The sequence below is a fragment of the Budorcas taxicolor genome, chromosome 14 (assembly GCF_023091745.1).
Source record: "Budorcas taxicolor isolate Tak-1 chromosome 14, Takin1.1, whole genome shotgun sequence".
NCBI lineage: Eukaryota > Metazoa > Chordata > Mammalia > Artiodactyla > Bovidae > Budorcas > Budorcas taxicolor.
In genome coordinates, this window is record NC_068923.1 from 16,439,989 (window position 1) to 16,459,780 (window position 19,792).

Here is a 19,792-nt window from a genome sequence, read left to right on the forward strand (position 1 = left end):
ATGGGTGGGCCGGCAGGGCCCCGCCCTCTGTCCGTCTCCAGGTGGCTCCATGGGCCCTCTTGGGGTGAACCTTCCAGATGTCTGCGTGTGACATTGGTGCTGAAACCTAATAGGTTAACCGTCTAACACATTGTGCACATTACTTGTTTCTGGAAGGACACCAGGCAGTTTTGCTTTTAGTGAGAATCGGGGAATCAGAGATGGCCTGGGCCCATCATCCTCTCACGATGGTGTTGGCCCTGCCTTCTGGGTACAGGGCGCTGCTGGTGGCCCCCCTGATCTCCTCCCCAGCTCTGATGACAGCTCTGTGAGGCTCTAAGAAGAAACTGTGGCGAACATTAGATGGTCTAAAAGACACTCCAAAGTGAAGTGCCCCAAAGGTGAAACAATGGTTCTGATTTATTTACCTAAATTCAGCCTTCATTTACCCAAACCTCTCTAACATTGCTTCTTTTGCTCTCAAATCACTGGGCATGTTCTTTAGGCAACAGCAAGAGAGGGGAAAAAATAACCACTTGGTCACCTGCCACTTCCAGTCCTGACAAAACTTTTGGTGAAGGAAATATCTTAAGGCCTCTAGGATTTCTCTTCTTCCTCTCCCACACCTTTCCAAATAAAATGGAGTGTTTACATAAATTGTTTTTTTCACATTATTTTTCTGCTTTTGTTTTTGGAGAATTTGCTAATTCTTCTGGCTTAGATCATTAATAATGCTAGAAGGAAATGGCAACCCACTCCAGTATTCTTGCCTGGAAAATCCCATGGACGGAGGAGCCTGGTTGGCTACTGTCCATGGGATCGCAAAGAGTCGGACACAACTGAGTGACTTCACTTCACTTCACTTTATGTGTAGGGAGATTGTGTAGGATTGGAGTTCATCTGCCTTCTTTGCTATATTAGCATTTAGCTGAATTAGTCCTGATGGGCATAGTATGGACCCGTAAGCCTAGTGCATAAACACCTGTAAACACGTAACCATTTTACCCTTCTTCACCCAAGATTCCCTGGTGGCGAAGGGGGGGTTTTTTGCCTCCCCTTTGTCTTCATCCCCTTGTGCTCAGGTCGGCCTGGGGCATGGGGTGGCCTGGGGAGGTGGGCTGACTGTGGTTGTGGAGGAGGCTTGTTTTGTAACTAGATTCTCTTTTTTGTTCTCCAGCTCTCATTATCTGGTGGTATTTTATACCACACCTTTATTCTGGAACCATCTTTCTGTATTTTTTCAGAAATGTGTCTGTAATCTTTAGGACTCTTAATTTTTGCAATTGGATCTCAAATGAAGAATAATTAAGTATGATTTCTGAGATGATGTGTCTCTTTCATTATGGCTGTTTTTTTTTTTTAGGATAGAATTGAAGGCATTCTCATAAAAATGCATTTGGACCTTTCCAGATCATTGTTGAATGTAGCTCTTCTGCTATTGATTTTTAGTCTCTGACACTAATTATTTCTCTTGTTCCTTTTGGTCACTGTTGAAAAAGCTGCGGTCGTTTCTGCAAGTAAGGAAATACAGTTTGGATCTAGCGTCTTTGATCCTGTATGCCTATCAGCTTAGTACAGCCCTTGCGTATCTGGAGAGTAAAAGATTTGTACACAGGTGAGACCAGTCATGAAGCTGGTGAGCTGCCTCTGAGTGGGGGGGTGGGCGGAAAGAGGTTCTCACGGTGCCTGAGGCCCTTTGCCCCTCTTGACTCCTACACAGACAGCGCTGAAAGTCCTGCTGTGTAGTGCCATGGCATGGGACCTCATGGAGTTGAGGGCTTTTCCTCACATGGAGTTTGAAGCAGATCACTGGTTCCTTCCAGAGATACTGTTGACAGCCTCTATGTGGCACTGTGGACCTCAAACGTATTGTTGTGGAACTTTCTAGGACACCATAGCGTCATGAGTAACTATCTGTTGGCCTTCTGCAGAATTTCTGTTCTTAATCTGGGTCTCTCATTTGAGTACAAGTGAAAGCCCTTACAATTCATTTGCCTAGTATTTTGTGTTGCTAGTGTTCTGAAGATCATTTTAATTGTATTTAATGAGATTTGTTAGAACCAGAGGGTTACACACCCTGGCCCTATACTGTCCATCAGTTATTGCAGTGGGCAGTGTGACTGTATGAAAAGTAGTAAGTGGTTTCATTATTTAAGAATTTTCTTTGCCATTATTCAGGATACTAATCACCATATCATTGAGTGAGTAAATATCTGCCAAAAGGAATATATTTGAAATAAAACAATAAAAGCATCTCTCTTTTTCAGTGTATAATAAAGTTCCTGTTTGTATTATATATAAGCTGTCTTTCAAAGTACCTATATGTCTTTATATAATACAGATCAATTTGTGGGGTTTTCCCCTCATATTAAAATTTATTGTTCCACATTCTTCCTTTTCAGGGACATTGCTGCTCGGAACGTTCTGGTGTCCTCAAATGATTGCGTAAAATTAGGAGACTTTGGATTATCCCGATACATGGAAGATAGTACTTACTACAAAGGTAAGAAACCAGAGTGTCAAGTAGGAAGTATGTTCAGTGATTTCTAGCTCTTAAAAAAACTACATTTTAGTGTGCTCGGCTGAGCTTTGATGTAGGTGTGTAGTCAGGTCCATGGAGCAAGGACAGCCTTCTCAGTGAAGGCGCTAGAGCAATTGGTCATCCCTGGGCAAGAAACGGCCCGCAACCTACACTCACTCCCCATTAACTCAGACCCATCATAGACTTAGTTATAAGACCTAAGACTGTGAGATTTTAGGAAGAAAAATAGAGGCAGATCTTTTGAATCTAGGGCAAGGTAAAGAGCCCCTGGATTTGACACCAAAAACATGCATAAAAGGGAAAAAGTAATAACTTGTTCCTCATCAGAAGTTAAAACCTTTTGTTCTGCAAAAGACCTGGGCAGATGGATGGAAAGACCACCAGTTACAGAGTGGGAGGAGATATTTGCTAACCACATCCCCAACAAAAGACTGTTACCTGGGCTATAGAGAGAATGCTCAAACCTCACAGGTGAAAAGGGAAAGAACATGGGCAGAAAAGGGGCAAAAGATATGAAAAGAGATTCCTCCGCAAGCTGTTCGGTGGCACAGGGCATGTTACCCCTGGGGAAGTGCAGAGCGAGCCACTGGGAGGTGTTGGGCACACTGTTGGGGTGGCCATAGCCACAGTAGTGGCGACACGGAACACTGGGGACACGGAGGAGGCAAGGCGAGTTACTTGTGAGCTGTTTGTGAGGCGTGACCAGCACTGAAAGGAAGGGGAAAGTGGTTCTCCCAAAGACCCCATAGTGGAAATCTCAGCTGGCTCTGACTGTGAGGTCCCTAAGCAGATAGCAGGGAGGTTTTACTTTCTGAAATTAATCTTCCAGCTTCCAAAGGAAAATTGCCTATTAAATGGATGGCTCCTGAGTCAATCAATTTTCGACGTTTTACCTCAGCTAGTGACGTGTGGATGTTTGGTGAGTATTTGAGAACTTCTGTGGTTAAAATTACAGTTCATATGTTCTACGGAATAAACTTTGCACTGTCTGATCAGAGTCAGAAGTTGGTTTGCCCTCCCCTGCCCTCCCCCCTCATCACACGCTGTCCTCACCCATCTAATGCGGGCCTCTTCCTCCCTCACGGGGGTAAGCTCTTTGCTCCCTTTCCTCCTCTCTGCAGCCTTCTGTGTGGCGTCACTTTTACGTGAGTGATATAAACGGTTGACCTGCCCGTCAGGTGACATGATGGCCCCCAAATCCAGCGTGTCTGAGACTGACTGCCCTTCACCTCTCTCTGGAGTTTGGCCTCCTTCCCAGCCTGTCTCAAGGCTGGAAGCCTTGTCCCTCTGCGTCCTGCAGCGCTGCTGCTCGCCCCCACCAGCTCTGGTGGCCCCTGCCATCCCCCTCCTTCCCTCTGCGTCCCTGCAGAGCCCCCAGGCGTGTGTGCGTGTGGCTGACGTTCATCCTGCTGCGCTTCTTCCCTCTTCCCACCCGCATTTTTAAATGACTCACCTTTTTGGTGTGGATGATGCTCCGTCTCCGCCCTACTTTCCAGACATCTCATCCTGACATCCTTTCCTCCCGTTGAAACTGGTTCTGAGCTTCAGCGTCACCTGACTGTCCCCTTTCCACATGTGCAGCAGGTGTGCCACCCCGACGTGGGCTCCCTCTCTCCGCTCTCCCTGCACTTCCTCTCTCAGTCACAACACGCCCACGTCGATCCCATGCGTGGTCCTCTGTGCATATTTCCTCTGCTGGATCTCAGACAGCTTCCCAGGAGATGCTCTGTTAAGTTTATGCACCTTCTTTTTCCTGTAAAGAAAAACAACTTTATGTTCCTCAAGTATGTGTTCTCATTTTTTCTTCTGCTTCTTTGTTGTTGCCTTTCAACAACCACTTAGTGCCTTAACCCATATTAGGTGAAAGAAGGAATTCAGTCAGACAGGAAACGGTGCCCTGAGATTGGAGAAGGGGCTGCAGTCCAGTTGGCTTCAGATCCTAAGACCTCACTGTCTGCTTTGCGACCCATGGAGCAGGTTGCTTAACCTCTCAGGGGAATTCCACATTTCAGGGTCTGCGATGCCTGTTTGTTTTTTTTTTTCCTCTTCGCATTTCTGGAGCTAGGCTTTGTGACGCATCAGTGGCATCTCATATTTGGTGTCATTCTTGTGTAGACTTGGTTTTGTTCATATTGGTGCTACTTTCTTGTCTGAATGAGTTTAAAAGAGCTCTTTGGTAAGAGTAAAATAATTCTAAGAGGTAACAAAGGATCCCATTATAATTTAGTTGGCAGCATATTCCTTCCCTTTCTGGTAATGTAAAATAATAATGCATCTTAAAATCCATAGCATCTTAGATTTCATAAACAACAGTTTTAAAAAGATGTAAGGTGTGAGGATTAAGGATGATGTAAATTTCAAGGAAGAGTTCCAGACACACATTGAAGTCTCAAGAAATGATACCTGGTGTTGTCATTACTAGTGATATTGTCATAATTACTGGTGAGAAAAAAAACAGAAGTAAGGCAGTTTTTTGGGGGGTTGGGGTGGTCATACACTCTTTGAAATCATTGGCTTTTGGCTAATTTCAGATCTAATTCACATTGACGTGAAGTTGTGCCTTCCTGTCTGAGGCACACACCAGCTTAGGTGCTGAAGATGCCGAAAGACAGTCACAGCCCCTCTGCCCCTGCCCTGGCACCAGGTGCACAGGGCACGCTTGTGGTGGGGCAGACGGGAGCTTCCAGGGTCGGGGGTGGCGGGCAGGGCAAGGAACTCACAAAGGCACCTGCAAGAGGAGAGCTGTGATGAAGATGATGAGCGGTGTTGAATCTAGAGAGTTCAGCACCAGCAGAAGCTCCAAGGGGCATGTTCTCGGGCACATCTGCGTGGCCAGCGTGCCAAGTGACGGGGCCTTGAGAGAAATCTGAGAGTCTGAACGTGTTAAGACTTGAACTGTAGGGTTTTCTCTGTCAGGCCTTGGGTCAGCTGCTGTGATCGTGAGCAGGTTGGACTAAAGTGGAGGGGAATCTAAAATGCATTCAGCCTCTTTAAAATTAGTTCACTGAGGTATGCTGTGAAATATCACCGTAGCTGGGGGCTGGTGTGTTTTCTAGTGTAGATTTTTTTAAAGGATAAACCTCTTAGACAAATGATGTTTTTTTTCTTGATAATACTGTTTCATTATTCCCATCCTACTAAACTAGTGTTTCTGTTTCTGTTTGATAGCAGAGCTAACTGAACGCTGCTTTACTTGGCCCGTGTGCCAGCTCTGAAGTCACTCCTGAAATGTGGGAACTGCCCTCCTCCTGCCAAGTTCATGGCTGTGTTTTTGTTCCCGCCCCACAGGTGTGTGTATGTGGGAAATCCTAATGCATGGCGTGAAGCCCTTTCAAGGTGTGAAGAACAATGATGTGATCGGGCGCATTGAGAATGGGGAGAGACTGCCCATGCCTCCCAACTGCCCTCCCACTCTCTACAGCCTCATGACCAAGTGCTGGGCGTACGACCCCAGCCGGCGGCCCCGCTTCACTGAGCTCAAAGCTCAGCTCAGGTAGGAGTGGGGTTGGGGGCCGGGCCTGGGCAGGGGTGGGGGCAGGCCTTGGCCGCCTCTCCCTGGCAGATCCTCTACTCAGTACATCTTGGGCAAGCATGATTACGTTACTGATTTGTGTTTATTTACACCTCGTTAGTCTTAAGAAGCACGTGTCTTAGAGTCTTCCTAAAGTTGAAAAGGTGATCAAATCTCCCTGGCCTGACTGCTTGGCGCCGCTCCCGGGTCCTTCCTGACCTGGTTCCCGCTCAGCTCTCCATCTCTATGCACACACTGCGCCTTCCGCTCCAGCTGCACCCAGCCCCTGACCACCTGGACCTCCCCGCACTGCTCGCTGCCTTTCCTTCCACCCCCTGCCCCCCCCGCCCCGTTTGCCCCCGGGGTGCCCCTCTTCAGTCTTCACAGCCCAGTTCAGGTGTCACCTCCCTAATCCCACCCGCCCCCAAAAGAGACAGGCTCATCCGTGTGGTGCCCTCTCAGAGCTTGTGTGACCGTAGCTCAGACGCCCACCTCGCCTGCTCGACTGCCTTCTGCGGCCCCTGCTCTGTGCCAGGCACCGCTAGACCCAAGCCTGCAGCAGCCCCGTCCCCGGAGAGAGCACACGGCGCTCCTCAGTGTGCTGAGTGTCCGGAGGCGCTGCAAAGAGCTGACCGGCCAGTGGGCGGCCTTCGTCCAGGTTACGCATTCCTGTAGCCCCGGGGCAGAGCTTAGGACCAGTACCTCGTCTGTGCTCAGGAACCAGTTGTTGAATTAAGTCTAGATTGCGGCTTGATACTTGAATCAGCAGGACACTTCAATATAATACATAACCCAGCCAGCCAGTACCATGGTTTAATATGCCAAATCACCTGGCTCCTATTTGGGGTACTCCCTGATCTTAGGTAAGTTTCTTTATTTGCTATATTTCACAAAATCACTGAATGTCAGGGTGCAGAATCCTGGGCAGCTCCTGTAGCCTGCCCACACCCCCAGAGCTTGAACCCTCTCCAGCCAGCTCAACACAGGCGGCTCAACACAGAAAATGATTCCAGGAGGGAGCAGGGCCTGGGTGCGAGGTGGGAGCCAGTTGTCCAGTCAGCAGCTGTTGTGCTGCGTCTCCTCGTTCTAGGCTAGGCTCTGTGGGTCCAGCGGGAGCATGCACAGTCCTGACCCCGGATCTTGAAGTCCGGCAGAGGAGGCAGGGGTCGATGTCTTTGGCCGCACCGTGACTCCCGCGACACCCACCACCCGACCACCTCTATCCTGCTGCAGGGCCTCCCTGTGATGGCCCCTCAGGTCTCTTGAGACCGCTTTCTCCAGGCTGAAAGTCTCCATACAGTTCAGCTATATGCACTGCCCCTGTTGGGGCATGCTTTATTTCATGGTTTGTTCCTGCGTGTGTTTGGTTCCTTGTTGACCTTTCCTGAGTTTGAGTTTCTGTCCCTGAACCTCTCCACTTTGATGCTGGATGCCACAGCTCGTCCTTCCCCATCATTCGGGGTATCGACCAACTTCTCGTCCCCTCAGCCCCTTCTGGGTTCATTGTCTTAACCCCCTGTGGCTTTGCTCCCAGCTCCATCTGCTGTTAGCTTCGGTTCTACCTTTTCTCACCAGCCCCAGGCCTGGGCTTCCCGCTGCACAACACTGTGTATCCTGGAGCACAGCTGCTGCAGCTCCTCCTGCCTGGCTCTTGCCCTTGCCTTCTGTGGGTCATGGTGGGGCCTTTGTCTCCACCAGCATCGGGAAGCCATCAGTAACTCCCTGCCTGCCTGCGCGCACCAGCTGACCCGCTAGGGAATCCTCACCTCCGTGTCTGCAGACCCACTCCCCCAGCCCTGCACGCCTCACCCGTCAGTCTTACCCGAGCTCCCTGCTCAGGACAGCTTTCACTGGGTTCCTACTGCCCCCCTGTCAGTTAGAGGCTTCCAGAGTAGCAGTTGGGGCTCCTTGAGTCTCAGCCGGTGCCCTCCTGCCCTTTCTCACACCGTGGCCACGCTAACCTGCGCCTCTGCCTGGAAGGCGCCCGCCCGCACCTGCTGAGATGGGCCCTGGCATCCTCCTTGGCCTCCTCCCTGCTCTGCCCGCAGGCTGCCCGGAGCTCTGGCTGCTTCTGGCCGTGCTCGCCCTGCGCAGCCCCAGGTGGCCGTGGCCCGGTCCAGTCAGCTGCCCTAACACTGGGCACCACGTGGCTGGGCCGGTGCTGGCCACTGGGCAGGAGGACCAGACACTTTTCCTGCCCTCGAGGAGCTCACAGTCTAGTACGTCTCATCCCCTACTAGACTGAAGCTCCTTGAGGACAGGGATCGTCATACTCACCTTGGTGTCGCCCGACCCCCAGGCCAGGCGCCGGGACCCAGTGAGGACCACACAGCCGCTGAGCCCATGCTCAGCACACGGCAGTGCTGACGTGGCTGGAGGATGGTGGCGTGAAGGTGGGGTAGCTCCCCAGAGTGTCCCGGGTGAGGGTTTAGGGCAAAGTGCAAGTAATTTACACACACACACGCGTATAAAAACATCAGGTCTTAGGTTATAGATGTTTTCTTGTGAACAGGTAGCACAGGTCATTGAGTATTAGTTTATCCTGTTTGTTTTGTATTAGTCAGAAATGAAGCTTAACTTTGTATTTGAACATGTAGAATATGGCTACCAAATAAACCAAATAAAATATAACTTTGTAACATAATAGCTTGCCTGGATAGCTATATATAACAATGAATCACAAACAAGAAAATAGAATCTTTTAGTGACTTTTCTGAAAGATTTATTATATGCAAGATTCAAAGAAGATAATAAATTTTGGGGAATCCTCATCCCAGGTCACTTAAAAATGTTCCCCAATCCCATTCTCCTTGTCTGCCGCAAGAGAAACAGTGCAGACAGACTCAGTTCTCATGGGCTCCTCTCCTCTGGGATGGGACCACCGCTTGTTTTCACTGTGTCCTAAGAATAGTGGCTCCCAGAGACTCCTCTTGGCAGAGGATCCTGCTGGGATGGGTCAGCTCTGACCGGAAGGCCAGTCCCCCTCCTGTCCTGGTCCTTGTTCGTAAATGTGCCTCACTGAGGAGAATGAGGTCCAACTCTCAGCAGCCTGTTGGCAAGTGTAAGAAATCCCTTAGTAGGAACTTTCTCATAGTGTGTGTGCTAGCGTTTCATACTGTGTTCCTGACAAGTTATAAGAGTGCACTGAATATTCTTTGAGTGAAGGAATCATTTAGTCCCTTGCTGATTCAGTTCATCGTGTGGCAGATACTGTGCCAGGGAGACCACATAAACCACGGGTGTATTTTCCCCTTTGGAGGTTATGTTCAGAGTCAGCATTGCTGAGCAGCGCTCTGTGTGACTTAAGACATCTGTGCTTCCTTATAGGAAGAGATTGTCAGCTTTATCTCAGGAAAACATTTAACATGTGGCTTCTTAAATCCCTTTTAGACAAATGAATGCAATAAATAGTTATCCATTTAAATTTTGTATCTTAGTTTTTGTTGTTTAAAAAATTTTTTGTTGACATGCGAAGATGCGAACTTACAGACATGCCAAGAAGTAAACTCATTGAATTTTCATAAATTGGGCACAGTAACCAGAACAAGAAAACAGCATTGCCTGCACCCCGGAAACCCACTAGAGAGAGACCTCTTTGCAATTAGTGCTCCCCCTCCAAGGGTACCCACTCACCATCGGTTGGTTCTGCCTGTTTTTGAGCTTTACGTAAATGCTGTCATTCAGTGTGTACTTTTTTGTTTATGACTTATTTTTGCACAAGACTTAGTTTGAGATCACTGTGTTATTCAGCTGATTGTACCTCATTCTCGTTGCTGTACGTGCACCAATTATGACTACCGTAGTTTCTCTCCTCTACTACTTTGCATCTTGGAGCTTTGAAACACAAACAGCATCAAGACTGCTGCTGTGTGGACATACCAGATGTGTCTTTGGGGAACATGTGTGCACAAATGCCTGGTGGGTGCATGTTCATGCATCTGCGTGCGTGTAGGCTGTAGCTTTATGTACCGACAGCGCCTGTTTTTCTAAGTGGATGCGCCTGTGCAGCACCCCCGGCAGTGACGAAAGCTCCTGTTGCTCCGGCCATGGTTTTTTTAAACCTTTGGGAATTGATCCTTGTTTCTAAGCGTGTCGTTTTCACATGTGAAGGGTAGGTTAAATGTAAACAATTTACCTGATCTTTTCGATCCTAAAGAACACTGACCTAGTAAGTGTCTGCCTGGAAGGCCCCCCAGTCCCTGGGCGCTTCAGGAAGCCCGGTAAACTGACACTGTTCACCGGGAGCAGGTCTCCATCCTCTGCAGTCACCCGTAGAAATCACAGCGTTGAAAACCAGCGTGGACTGAGTGCCGTGAACTCTCACACAGTACTTCATCTGAACCCTCATGGTCCTTGGAGGTGTAGATGATGTTGTCATCATCAGTTTACAAGTGGGGAAATGGAAACAGGCCAGGTGGCTGACTGACCGCGGGTTACGACCTGGGATTCAAGACAAGTCCACCTGAGTCCGGGGCACAGGCTGTCAACTGTCACGCTCTGCACTTTGATCTGAGACCCAGCTAAAGTCAGTAAGCTCTCCGGCTATGATTATGACTGGTGGGCAAACTCAACACTGTTCAGTTTAAAAGGAAAAAGAAGAAAGAAAAACACTGTTACATGGAATTTCTGCAGCTGGTTTTCTTAAATTTGCTTGCATGTCGGGTAGAGAAAGTCCTGCAGAACAAAGGCAGCATCTTTGGCTTAGGCACAGGGCCCCCCTCAGGGACTTTGAAGGGTTGTCACTGTTGTGCTGTCCGTCTTGTGTGTGCTGCGTTTGCCCGCTGTGGCCCTCTGTGGTCCCCGAGTCCGTGGGAGCAGTGTTGTCAGTTTCCGTGAGGCTGAGTCTCCCAGGGGCCCTGTGGCAGCCGGAGGCAGGCCGCCCAGCATGCGTCAGCCAGGGCCTGGGCTTGCCTGCTGAGTCCTCACCCTGTGTCTGCACTACAGAGCCTTGTCTTCAGCTTGGGTCTGCGGCAGTGCTGGCTGTTGTGTGTGTGTTGTTGCAACTTGATAGTGTCGTGTTTGCTTCTTAACTTTATCATACAAAACTGGCCTTCGAGAAATCTGTTTGACTTGGAGGAGGGCATGGCAACCCACTCCAGTATTCTTGCCTAGAGAATCCCTGTAGACAGAGGAGCCTGGGGGGCTACAGTCCATAGCGTCACAAAGAGTCGTACACGACTGAAGCGACTGAGCACACACATGACCTTGGGCGAACGACTTAGACTCCCCGGAAGAGTGGAATCATGAGTCCTACCTACACTCCAGGACTAGATAAAGTCATCTAAAATGCGTTTAGTTTTCATGCTTGTGGTGGGCACACACACTTGGTAAGTAATAATGAAAACAAAGCTTCATCTGAAGATCCACAGGGGACCTGGAAGTCTTGGGCACAGAAAATGATTGCTGTTTTAAAAAAAGCTAATTATTCACATTTAAAAGTGGTTGCTATTATTGTCCAGATACCAAAATGCAAGGCACATCTTTTTGACATTTTGTAGATATCTTATGGACGTTTTCTATGGGCTTTTTTTTTTTTTAATCCTTTCTGATTCTTCATTTATCCTAAAATGTGAACTCTAGATTAAAAACTCTAGGTTTGACTAATAACATGAGATTACTTGTGCTTCTTCGCTGTATTTTTCAGGTGGTTTTGTATCTGCTCCCAAAATTCCTCTCAAAGGTGGTGTCTGAATTCCCCCTTAGTCATCATATCAGCATTTTCCTTCTCGTTGCCATCTTGCTGGTCTCGATCTTATCTAGAAGAGTAGCCTGTGTTTCAGTTATTCCTGTATTTACAGTGTAAAATGTTTGGGGCCTTAGCCTTCCCAGTAATAAAAAATAAATAGTGCGTATAAATTTAATAGGAACTTAATGTACAATTTAAACTGTTTTCCATGAAAAATTACCTCATACCTGTTCCTTCCCTGTGGGGACCCCAGACCCTGATGTTGAGACCTTTACAGGTGTGGTTTTGCTTTACCTTCAGCTGTGCAGCTTGGTTTTGCATGAAGTAAACAAATTTCTAGGGAGATTTAAACTTAAATTTCATAAAAGTTAACCCTTTGTACTTTCATGGCTTCACAGACCATTTACCTTGCCGGTCTCACAATAATTCTCAAGGATGAGATACTGTTGCTCTTTTCACTCAAGGCTCAAAACACCCTGTGACTTGCCTGGATCATGCAGCCAACACAGGGTGGGTGCAAGACCCCAGCCCTCTTCTCCCCAGCCCAGAACGAGTGTCCTGGTCTCTACTCCGGGGTAGCCCCTCCCCACTAGGGGGGTCGCTGGCTGTCCCGCCCCTGCACTCCTCCTCATTCTTTTGGCTTCCCCGCCTTGTCTTGTTTGTAAGAGAACTTTGGATGAAGCTCCCCCTGCAGCTAGGATCCACACGTTTGCCAGTTACCATCCAAAGGCCTCCCCCGGCGCCCACAGCGAAATCCTCACACTCGCCAGGCAGCTGCCATCACTCCTCCCTTCACCCGTTTCTGGCACAGTTCTCTCTCTGTTCCTAATCCCCTTTCCCTGAATGTCGTCTTCAGGGTTCTCCCTGAAAGCTTGGAGAGAGTGGAGCAGACGTGGACAGCTGCCCTCCCATCTGGACAGTGGAGGACCAGTGGCTGCAGGTTAAGGGGGCGGGCAGGCAAGGTGGGTGTGGGGGCTCCGGGACCGACGGGAGCAGCGCTGGCTCCGTGTGGGTCCCCAGTCCCTGGGCATCTCACCTAGACTGGAGGACGCAGCAGCCCCTGGGGCACCCAATCCGTTCTCGGTGAAGGGGGCTGGTGCTGCGAAGCCACGGGCTTACCTTCTGCACCTCTTCCTCTCGTTTAACCACCCCCCCCACCCCCGCCAAACTTGCACTTTAGAAATACCATTTGTGTCAGACTTTAGTGATTGCTCTAAGTATTAAACTGTACATCTTTAACTTTTCACCATCTTCTTGTTCAGTCACTCAGTTGTGTCCGACTCTTTGTGACCCCATGGACTGCATCATACCAGGTTTCCCTGCCCTTCGCCATCTCCTGGAGCTTGCTCAAACTCTTGTCCGTTGAGTTGGTGATGCTGTCTACTTAGACTTAATCTTTGTATTTCACTTTAAATTACTGCCTCAATCCTTTCTGCTCTAGATATCATATATATTCATATATGTTAGTAATCTTATAAGATTCCACTTTGTGTTTTAAATAGCCTTTTAAGGAAAGTAAGGGGGTAATCTTATATTTAACCCCCAACAGTGCTCTTTGTTCTTCCCTGAAGACCTTTCTTGAATTATCTATTGAAGAACTTCTTTAGCATTTCTTGTGGTGTGAACCTATTGGTTATTTTGGGGTGGTGGTGGTGTTTTTTTTTTATCTGAAAATGAATTGAGCTTCATTTCACTGTATACAGAACTCTGAACTGATGGCATTTTTCTTTTTTTTTTTTTTTCCCCTTTCAGCACCTTAAAACTTTCTTTCACTGTCTTCCAAGAAGTCACTGGCCTTTCAGTTTATTCTTCATCTTATGTCATGTGTCATTTTTTTCTGGCTGCTTCCATGATCTGCTCTTTATCTCTGGTTTTCACCAGTTTATAACTAGGATGTGCTTGGGTGTGGTTTATTCACTATATTTGGGCTTCACTGAACCTCTTGAGTCTGTAAATGTGTCATTTCTTCAGCTATTTTTTTCTGCTCCAATTTTTCTCTCTACTTTTAAAACTCGCATTCTGTGTATGTTAAATCTTTTGATAGCATCCTTCAACAGTCTACAGACTCTGTTTTCCCTCTCTTTTCCCCCAGTCTTTTTTCTCTAAGTCCCTCAGACCGGATAAGTTTTGTTGATATATTTATCCTTAGTCTCCCTGACTCTCCTCTCATCTCCATCCTACTGATCATCCAGTCCCATGGAGATTTTATTTCAGATATTCTGGTTTTCGTTATGGAATTCTCATTTGACTCTTTGTTATAGTTTCTATTTAACTGTTGACATTTCCTATCTTTTCATTAACTATGAACGAATTTTCCTATATGTCCTTGAAAATAACAGCTCTTTGAAGTCCTTGCTTGCTAATTCCAATTTCTGAGTCACCATTGGAGTCAGCTTCCTTTAGATTTCTCTTCCTCTTGAGACTGGATTACATTTTGCGTGTTTGTGTATCAAGCGGTTTTAGATTATGCCCTTGACTTGTGGCTGATAAGTCTTGGCAACTCTGGATTCAATGTCATTCCTCTGAAGACTGGTTGGTTGGTTGGTTGATTTAGCAGGCAGCTAACTAGGCAGGTCTCAGTTGCAAGCTGTCTCCATTCTGTGAGCTCCAATCTCAGTTCAGCTGAGTTCGGTCTCAGCTGGGCCGCCTGGAGCCTGCCCTATATGTGCATGGTACAGAGGTTAGCAAGTGATTCAGGCAGAATTTATACTCAGAATTTGAAGTACCCCCTCCCTGGCTCTCTTCTTCCTGGCTTTTCCCCCCTCATTTTCCACCAGCTGTGGTGACCCAAACTCAGTCCTCTGGTTCTCCAAACCAGTAGGATGGCTGCCAGCTTTTTGGCCAGTGGCCATCAAAGTGGGACCTTGCCCAGTGCCATTCTTTGCTCCTAGTGCCCCTCCCCCCAGAGCCTGATTGCTCAGTGCTGTCTCAGGCCCTAGTTGTTGTCTAGGTTGTCTCTTCTGTCCTAGTCTGCAAGAGGAGGGGTCACATAGGAGCTTCTCTAACTTGCCCAAAATACCAGAGAGGTCACCATTTTAAAGTAAGATTCTAGTAGAAATAACTTAAAAATAATTTTGAGATGTGTGACACCGTAGCCAAGCAGAAGTGCATAACTTCCTGAAGTTTGAGACACATAGTAAGTAGAGAGAAATGCAGGTTTTGTGTTCGTGAAACAAGGTGCTGGGTCTGCTGTGTGTGTTTATAAGAGAAAGGGGAGAACCCTGTGCTGCAGCACGGAGGTTACTGTGGCTGCAGAGACACCATCCCACCATCCCAGCCTCGTCTCAGGCCTCCAGACTTGTTTTCTGCAAAGATCCCTGGGCGGGGGTTGGGGGGAGTGCTTGTTGAAAGGTCAATTCCATTCCTTTGTGGTGAGGTAGTGTTGGGTAATTATAAGAGATCATGTTTCAAAACTGGTATTCCCATGAACTTGCTAAAACAAGCCATTTCCCTCTTGGCTTTTTTTTTTTTTTTTTCCCTTCAGTTTCTTGCTGCTGTTTCTCTGGGTATTTTCCAGATTAGCCTAAGTAGCTATGAATCCAGACTGATTTTCTATCCAAAGCAAATTTTGTGATGTCATCATAAAATCACTATGTTTGGGTGATCAAAATACAATCTTTTTTCTTTTATTTTTTTAAGTTATTTAAGCATAGAAGAAGTGTGGTTTCAAAGGAAAGAATAGCAGTATAATCGCTATCAGGAAAAACACTGCAGAAATGAAATAGATTAAAAAAAAAAAAACCCAAGGCATGTTAAAAGTACAGAACTAGATAGCATTTACTGAAATGTCCTACTGGCTTCCTTCCCCTACTTTATTTCTCCATCCTAACAGTGAATGGGACGGACAGTGTCGTTGTTCTTTATACACGAGGACACAAGTTGAGATGGCCCGGCTGCCTGTGGTTACCCAGCTCCCAGCTCTGTCCCTTCTACTGGGACGGTGGGAGCAGCTGGTCACCCCCTCAGGACCGGTTGCCCCGTCCACTCAAAAGCTTGCACTGGAGATTTGCTTTAGTATCTCTGCTTCGTGGTGGAAATGAAGAAGCTGTCAGACCTCTTTCTTGCTCTCCATGAAAATACCTTAGACATGAAGTCACATCCTGGGAAACCTCTCCACGGCAGCTTGCGGAGCCTGGGAGGCCAGGTTCCCAGGGGTGCTGCTGCCGGAATCAGAGCGTGCTTTCACATGTTCACGTCCTTTGACTCTGAGCCGACGACTTGTTTGACTTTTTTCCCTAAAGTAAGGAAAGTAAAAACAAAACTCACGTTAAATAGTTTTTTCCCTCTCTGCCCAATTCTCTTCCTAAATAAGGCTCGTGGATAAAACAAAGAATGATTACCACGTGCTCTAATGTTTGTTAAATGAGAAGTCTTACTATCTTCTATTGCTTTATCTCTCGGCGGGTTTGAGACTCAGAAACCACCGTCCCAGGAAGAACCATGCGGGCTCATTGCCAGTTCACATTAGGCAGCTAAAAGCTCTCAAATGGAATGTATTGCTACTAAAAATATTTGTAGTTTGGGAAAATATGTTTAAATTTGACCTCCTTGACACTCTGCACATTCCAGTTTTTTTGCTCTGGGTTCCTCAGTGATTGTAAAGAGAAAAGCTCAGAAATGTCTCCATGGGCACTCTTACTCCATCTATGGAAGAGTCTTCCCCTTGTAAAACCAGATTCTTTATGAGTTATTTATATTCTGAGCTGCTCTAAGCAACAAATTACTTCTTCAGAAACATTCTGACATGTTATCTTGGCTGTGAGGCTGCCTGGTTACCCCTGCATTCGTGCCCAGTGTAGCAGGTGATGAAGGATTGAGAAGGAAGACTCAGAAGGGAGTCAGTGGGTCAGAGAAGAGGGGCACCGTGAGTGTGGGTGCAAGGGTCGGGGTTAGGGGAGCCCGAGGGGCCTCCCGACGGCAAGGGCCTCCCGTGATCCATTTGGAGGTGTTTGTGGGGGCCAGTCACCTTCAGGTCAGGGTGACCCAGTTCAGAAGACAGGCCATATGGGTTAAAGTGCCTTCATGGGGGCTGTTTGAAGTAGAGTTCCCATTGCCTTTAAAAATATGTCACACTTGGCCGCCTCACAGCTTGCCTGTATTTTAACAATTTGAGGAAGTTTTTGTTTTGATTTTTGGGACTTTTCAGTTGTTTAAAACTACAGAAATTTTGGAAATTCTGATTTGGAGTCTGTTACTTATTTTGAGGGTCAGGTGATTGAGAGCAGGGTGCTCGTGATTGGAGGGGGCCCCTCTCTCAGGCCGATGGACCCCTGCTCTCATTGGCCTGCCCGTGTCCCCTGTGAGGAGTGGGCCTGAGGCGCGCCGTCTCCCTTGGCAGCCCACGCGCACGCTCGGCCCATGCTGGCTTCAGTGCCCGCTGTCCCGTCGTCACTGGAGCAGTGTGATCCAGGGTCCGTGCTCATGCTGGGCGCGTGGGAACGGGCAATTCTCAGTGCAGTGGGGGCCACAGCCTCTCAGACAGGCATACACGGCACATTTTGACCCATGAATCATGGGATCTGCGCCAGGTCCCCACGGTGCTGGCGCTCGGGCACAGCGCGCTGCCTCGAGGGTGCCACCGGTCCTGCCTTGTCGTTTAAAAGCTTTGTGTTGTTTTCTCAGCCATGATTGTCTACATGGAGTGGGAAGGAAACCGAAATCATATTTTGAAAAGGGGATGGGCTATTCTGACTAAATTTTGCTTTTCTTTAAGTGCTGATGTGGTCATTGAGGAAAACATTCCCTTCCCTTTAAAAAAAAAGAAAGAAAGCCTCCTATGTTTAGTGAGGGCTTGCTGACTCAGGGTGGTCGGGAGATGGATTGTGCATCATCTCCTGCTATAGCTGCGTGAGAAGCAGCCTGCCCTTGCCTCCGGCAGCCAGAGCGTCTTCTGCAAACAGGCGATTCCCAGATTAGAAGGGGAGGCTCTGGGGCAGCTGACCTCACTCTCTCATGGACGCCTCCCTGGGAGGCTGGGGCTGAGGCAGCCTCAGTATGCAGCTGTGGGGCGGTGGGTGGGGGCAGCTTTCTGCGCCCGGAGGACAGAGGTCCCTGCTGGCCCAGGTTGGGGTTGGGTGGGTGCCGGCGCCTGGGCGCCGAGCCCTGAGCTGCCTGGTGGGTGAGCAGCCGCGAGACCTGGTGGTGAGCTGCGTGTGTGAAGGCAGCAGGAATTTCAGAAGAGTTTCCTTTCTTCCTGATGAGACGAAGTGCTGGTTAAAGTGAAAGCTGGCAGGAAGGTAGTCCGGGCCGTTTGGGGCGTGTCTCCTATAGCGCTGATGTGGTGCCTCCGTGGGGCTTGCTCTGGGAAACGGTCCTGCTGAAGGGAGCTGGGCGTCCAGACCGTCCATCCTGGCTCCGCTTTGGTGTTTCAGCTTCTCCCTTCCCAGCCAGCTGTCTTTCCTTACCTGGGCTGTGGCTGTGAGCGGACCTGCCCTTTGCATCCAGGCTTCTCTGGAGTCCTTCTGGGAAGCTGGAAACCCGATCCCCTCTCCCTTTCTCATTGGGGCTCCTGGTGGCAGGGCGGGTCCCGAGTGTTCCAGCTCCTGGCAGCAGCTCCCTCACATCCTGTGTTGTCTCCCCAGCACAATCCTGGAGGAAGAGAAGGTCCAGCAAGAAGAGCGCATGAGGATGGAGTCCAGAAGGCAGGTCACCGCATCCTGGGACTCCGGAGGGTCCGATGAAGCGCCACCCAAGGTAGCGAGGCCCCCACCCGACCTTGGCATTCCTCCTGCTGACTCTTGAGGGTTTGGTGTAGGCAGCTGCGTGCTATCTGTGTGGAGAAAACCAAACAGCAGGTTATTCTAAGACCACTGCAACTTTGGTTTTTTATTTGCTTCTCTGAGTACCACTCTCCTGTGCACTCATTTTCCTAATCTGTGCTGCAGCCTCCAGCTGTTTGAAGCCATGGATGATTGGATTAGATGTGACCTCCCAACTCCCTGACCCCCACCGTGCCACAACCGCCCCCCCCCCCCCCCGCCCCCATCATCAGACTGAAAGGAACACGCCTGGCTCAGGGGTTTCTCTTTGCAGAAGTTGGGGACCTAAGCCATAAATGCTTTACTGTTTGTTTTGTTTTGAAAGGAGTCTGCTTCTACCTGACTCTGTCCTTTGGGGTTTGGTTTTCTTCTGCTGAGAACCTGGAACACATTTTCTGCCCTTTTCTCGCCTGTGGCCAGCGGCTGAGTTGTCTGTGGAGCAGGCAGTGCGTTACATCCGCTTGTTGACGTCGGTCAGCAGAATCCCGGCCCTGTCCTCCGTCCTCCCGGCCTGCAGCCGGTGGCCAGGCCTCCGCGCTGCACAGCCGTGCTGGGGCCGGGAGGCCCTTGATCGTTCCCCTCAGGTCAGGATTGTTTGTCCTCCTTTTGCCGTGGACAGGATGGTGTTTTCACACACCAGCTTGTTTGCAGAGAATAATCCAGTTCAGATCATTTTCTGGACAGTATACATAAAAGGCTTTTTTGCAGTTAATGGCTAACTGCTATTTGACATTTGATGAACTAAAAATATATTAAAAGAACTCTGACAATTCATTCCCTTTTTGAAAAGTGTTCAGAAATCTGTTTTAACACAAAGTGCTATTAAATATTGTACCCATTTTTTTTCTTGGTCATTGTTTTAAACTGTGTAACAGGAAGTATTATTATGCATTTAGAGTAAATGCAGGTTATTGACCAAGTTCTTCAGAACTTTAGAGGTGAAGGTTTCTGTAGTCTGGCTTCCTCCACCAGTGGGAGAACTGAGGCCCAGGGAAGGAGGGCCACGTGCTTTATTTATTCTGAGGGGTCTCTGAGCCAGTTAGTGACGAGAGCAGAACATTTCTCTGTCTCTCCTCATTTAGCAACAATAGAATCCCTAGGTCCCCACTAGAAAGCTATGAACCCCAGGTCCTGCGGCCTCCACAGGCTCCTGCGTGTATACAGGTTTGCCTGTTTTCTCAGCCACAACTGTGGAATGGTTTGGCACTGGAGAGACTCGGAGTTCATTTCTCAGGCCCAGAAGTCAAGTGGATCTACTCACAAGTGGCTTAGATGACCGAGCAGGTTCCCTGCTGGTTCCCGGCCTCACTCTCTTC

At 48.5% G+C, this 19,792-nt stretch overlaps 1 protein-coding gene across 11 annotated transcripts in view; it reads left to right on the top strand.

Moving 5' to 3' along the window:
- PTK2 (protein tyrosine kinase 2) overlaps nucleotides 1-19,792 on the top strand; it is a 191,322-nt gene that overhangs the window by 148,524 nt on the left and 23,006 nt on the right. For all 11 annotated transcript variants that reach the window (XM_052651609.1, XM_052651607.1, XM_052651614.1 and 8 more), the window contains 5 exons: nucleotides 1,479-1,594; nucleotides 2,382-2,482; nucleotides 3,351-3,440; nucleotides 5,810-6,014; nucleotides 18,300-18,411. In XM_052651609.1, the coding sequence (XP_052507569.1) occupies nucleotides 1,479-1,594; nucleotides 2,382-2,482; nucleotides 3,351-3,440; nucleotides 5,810-6,014; nucleotides 18,300-18,411 (624 nt within the window). The remainder of the gene's footprint in view (nucleotides 1-1,478; nucleotides 1,595-2,381; nucleotides 2,483-3,350; nucleotides 3,441-5,809; nucleotides 6,015-18,299; nucleotides 18,412-19,792) is intronic.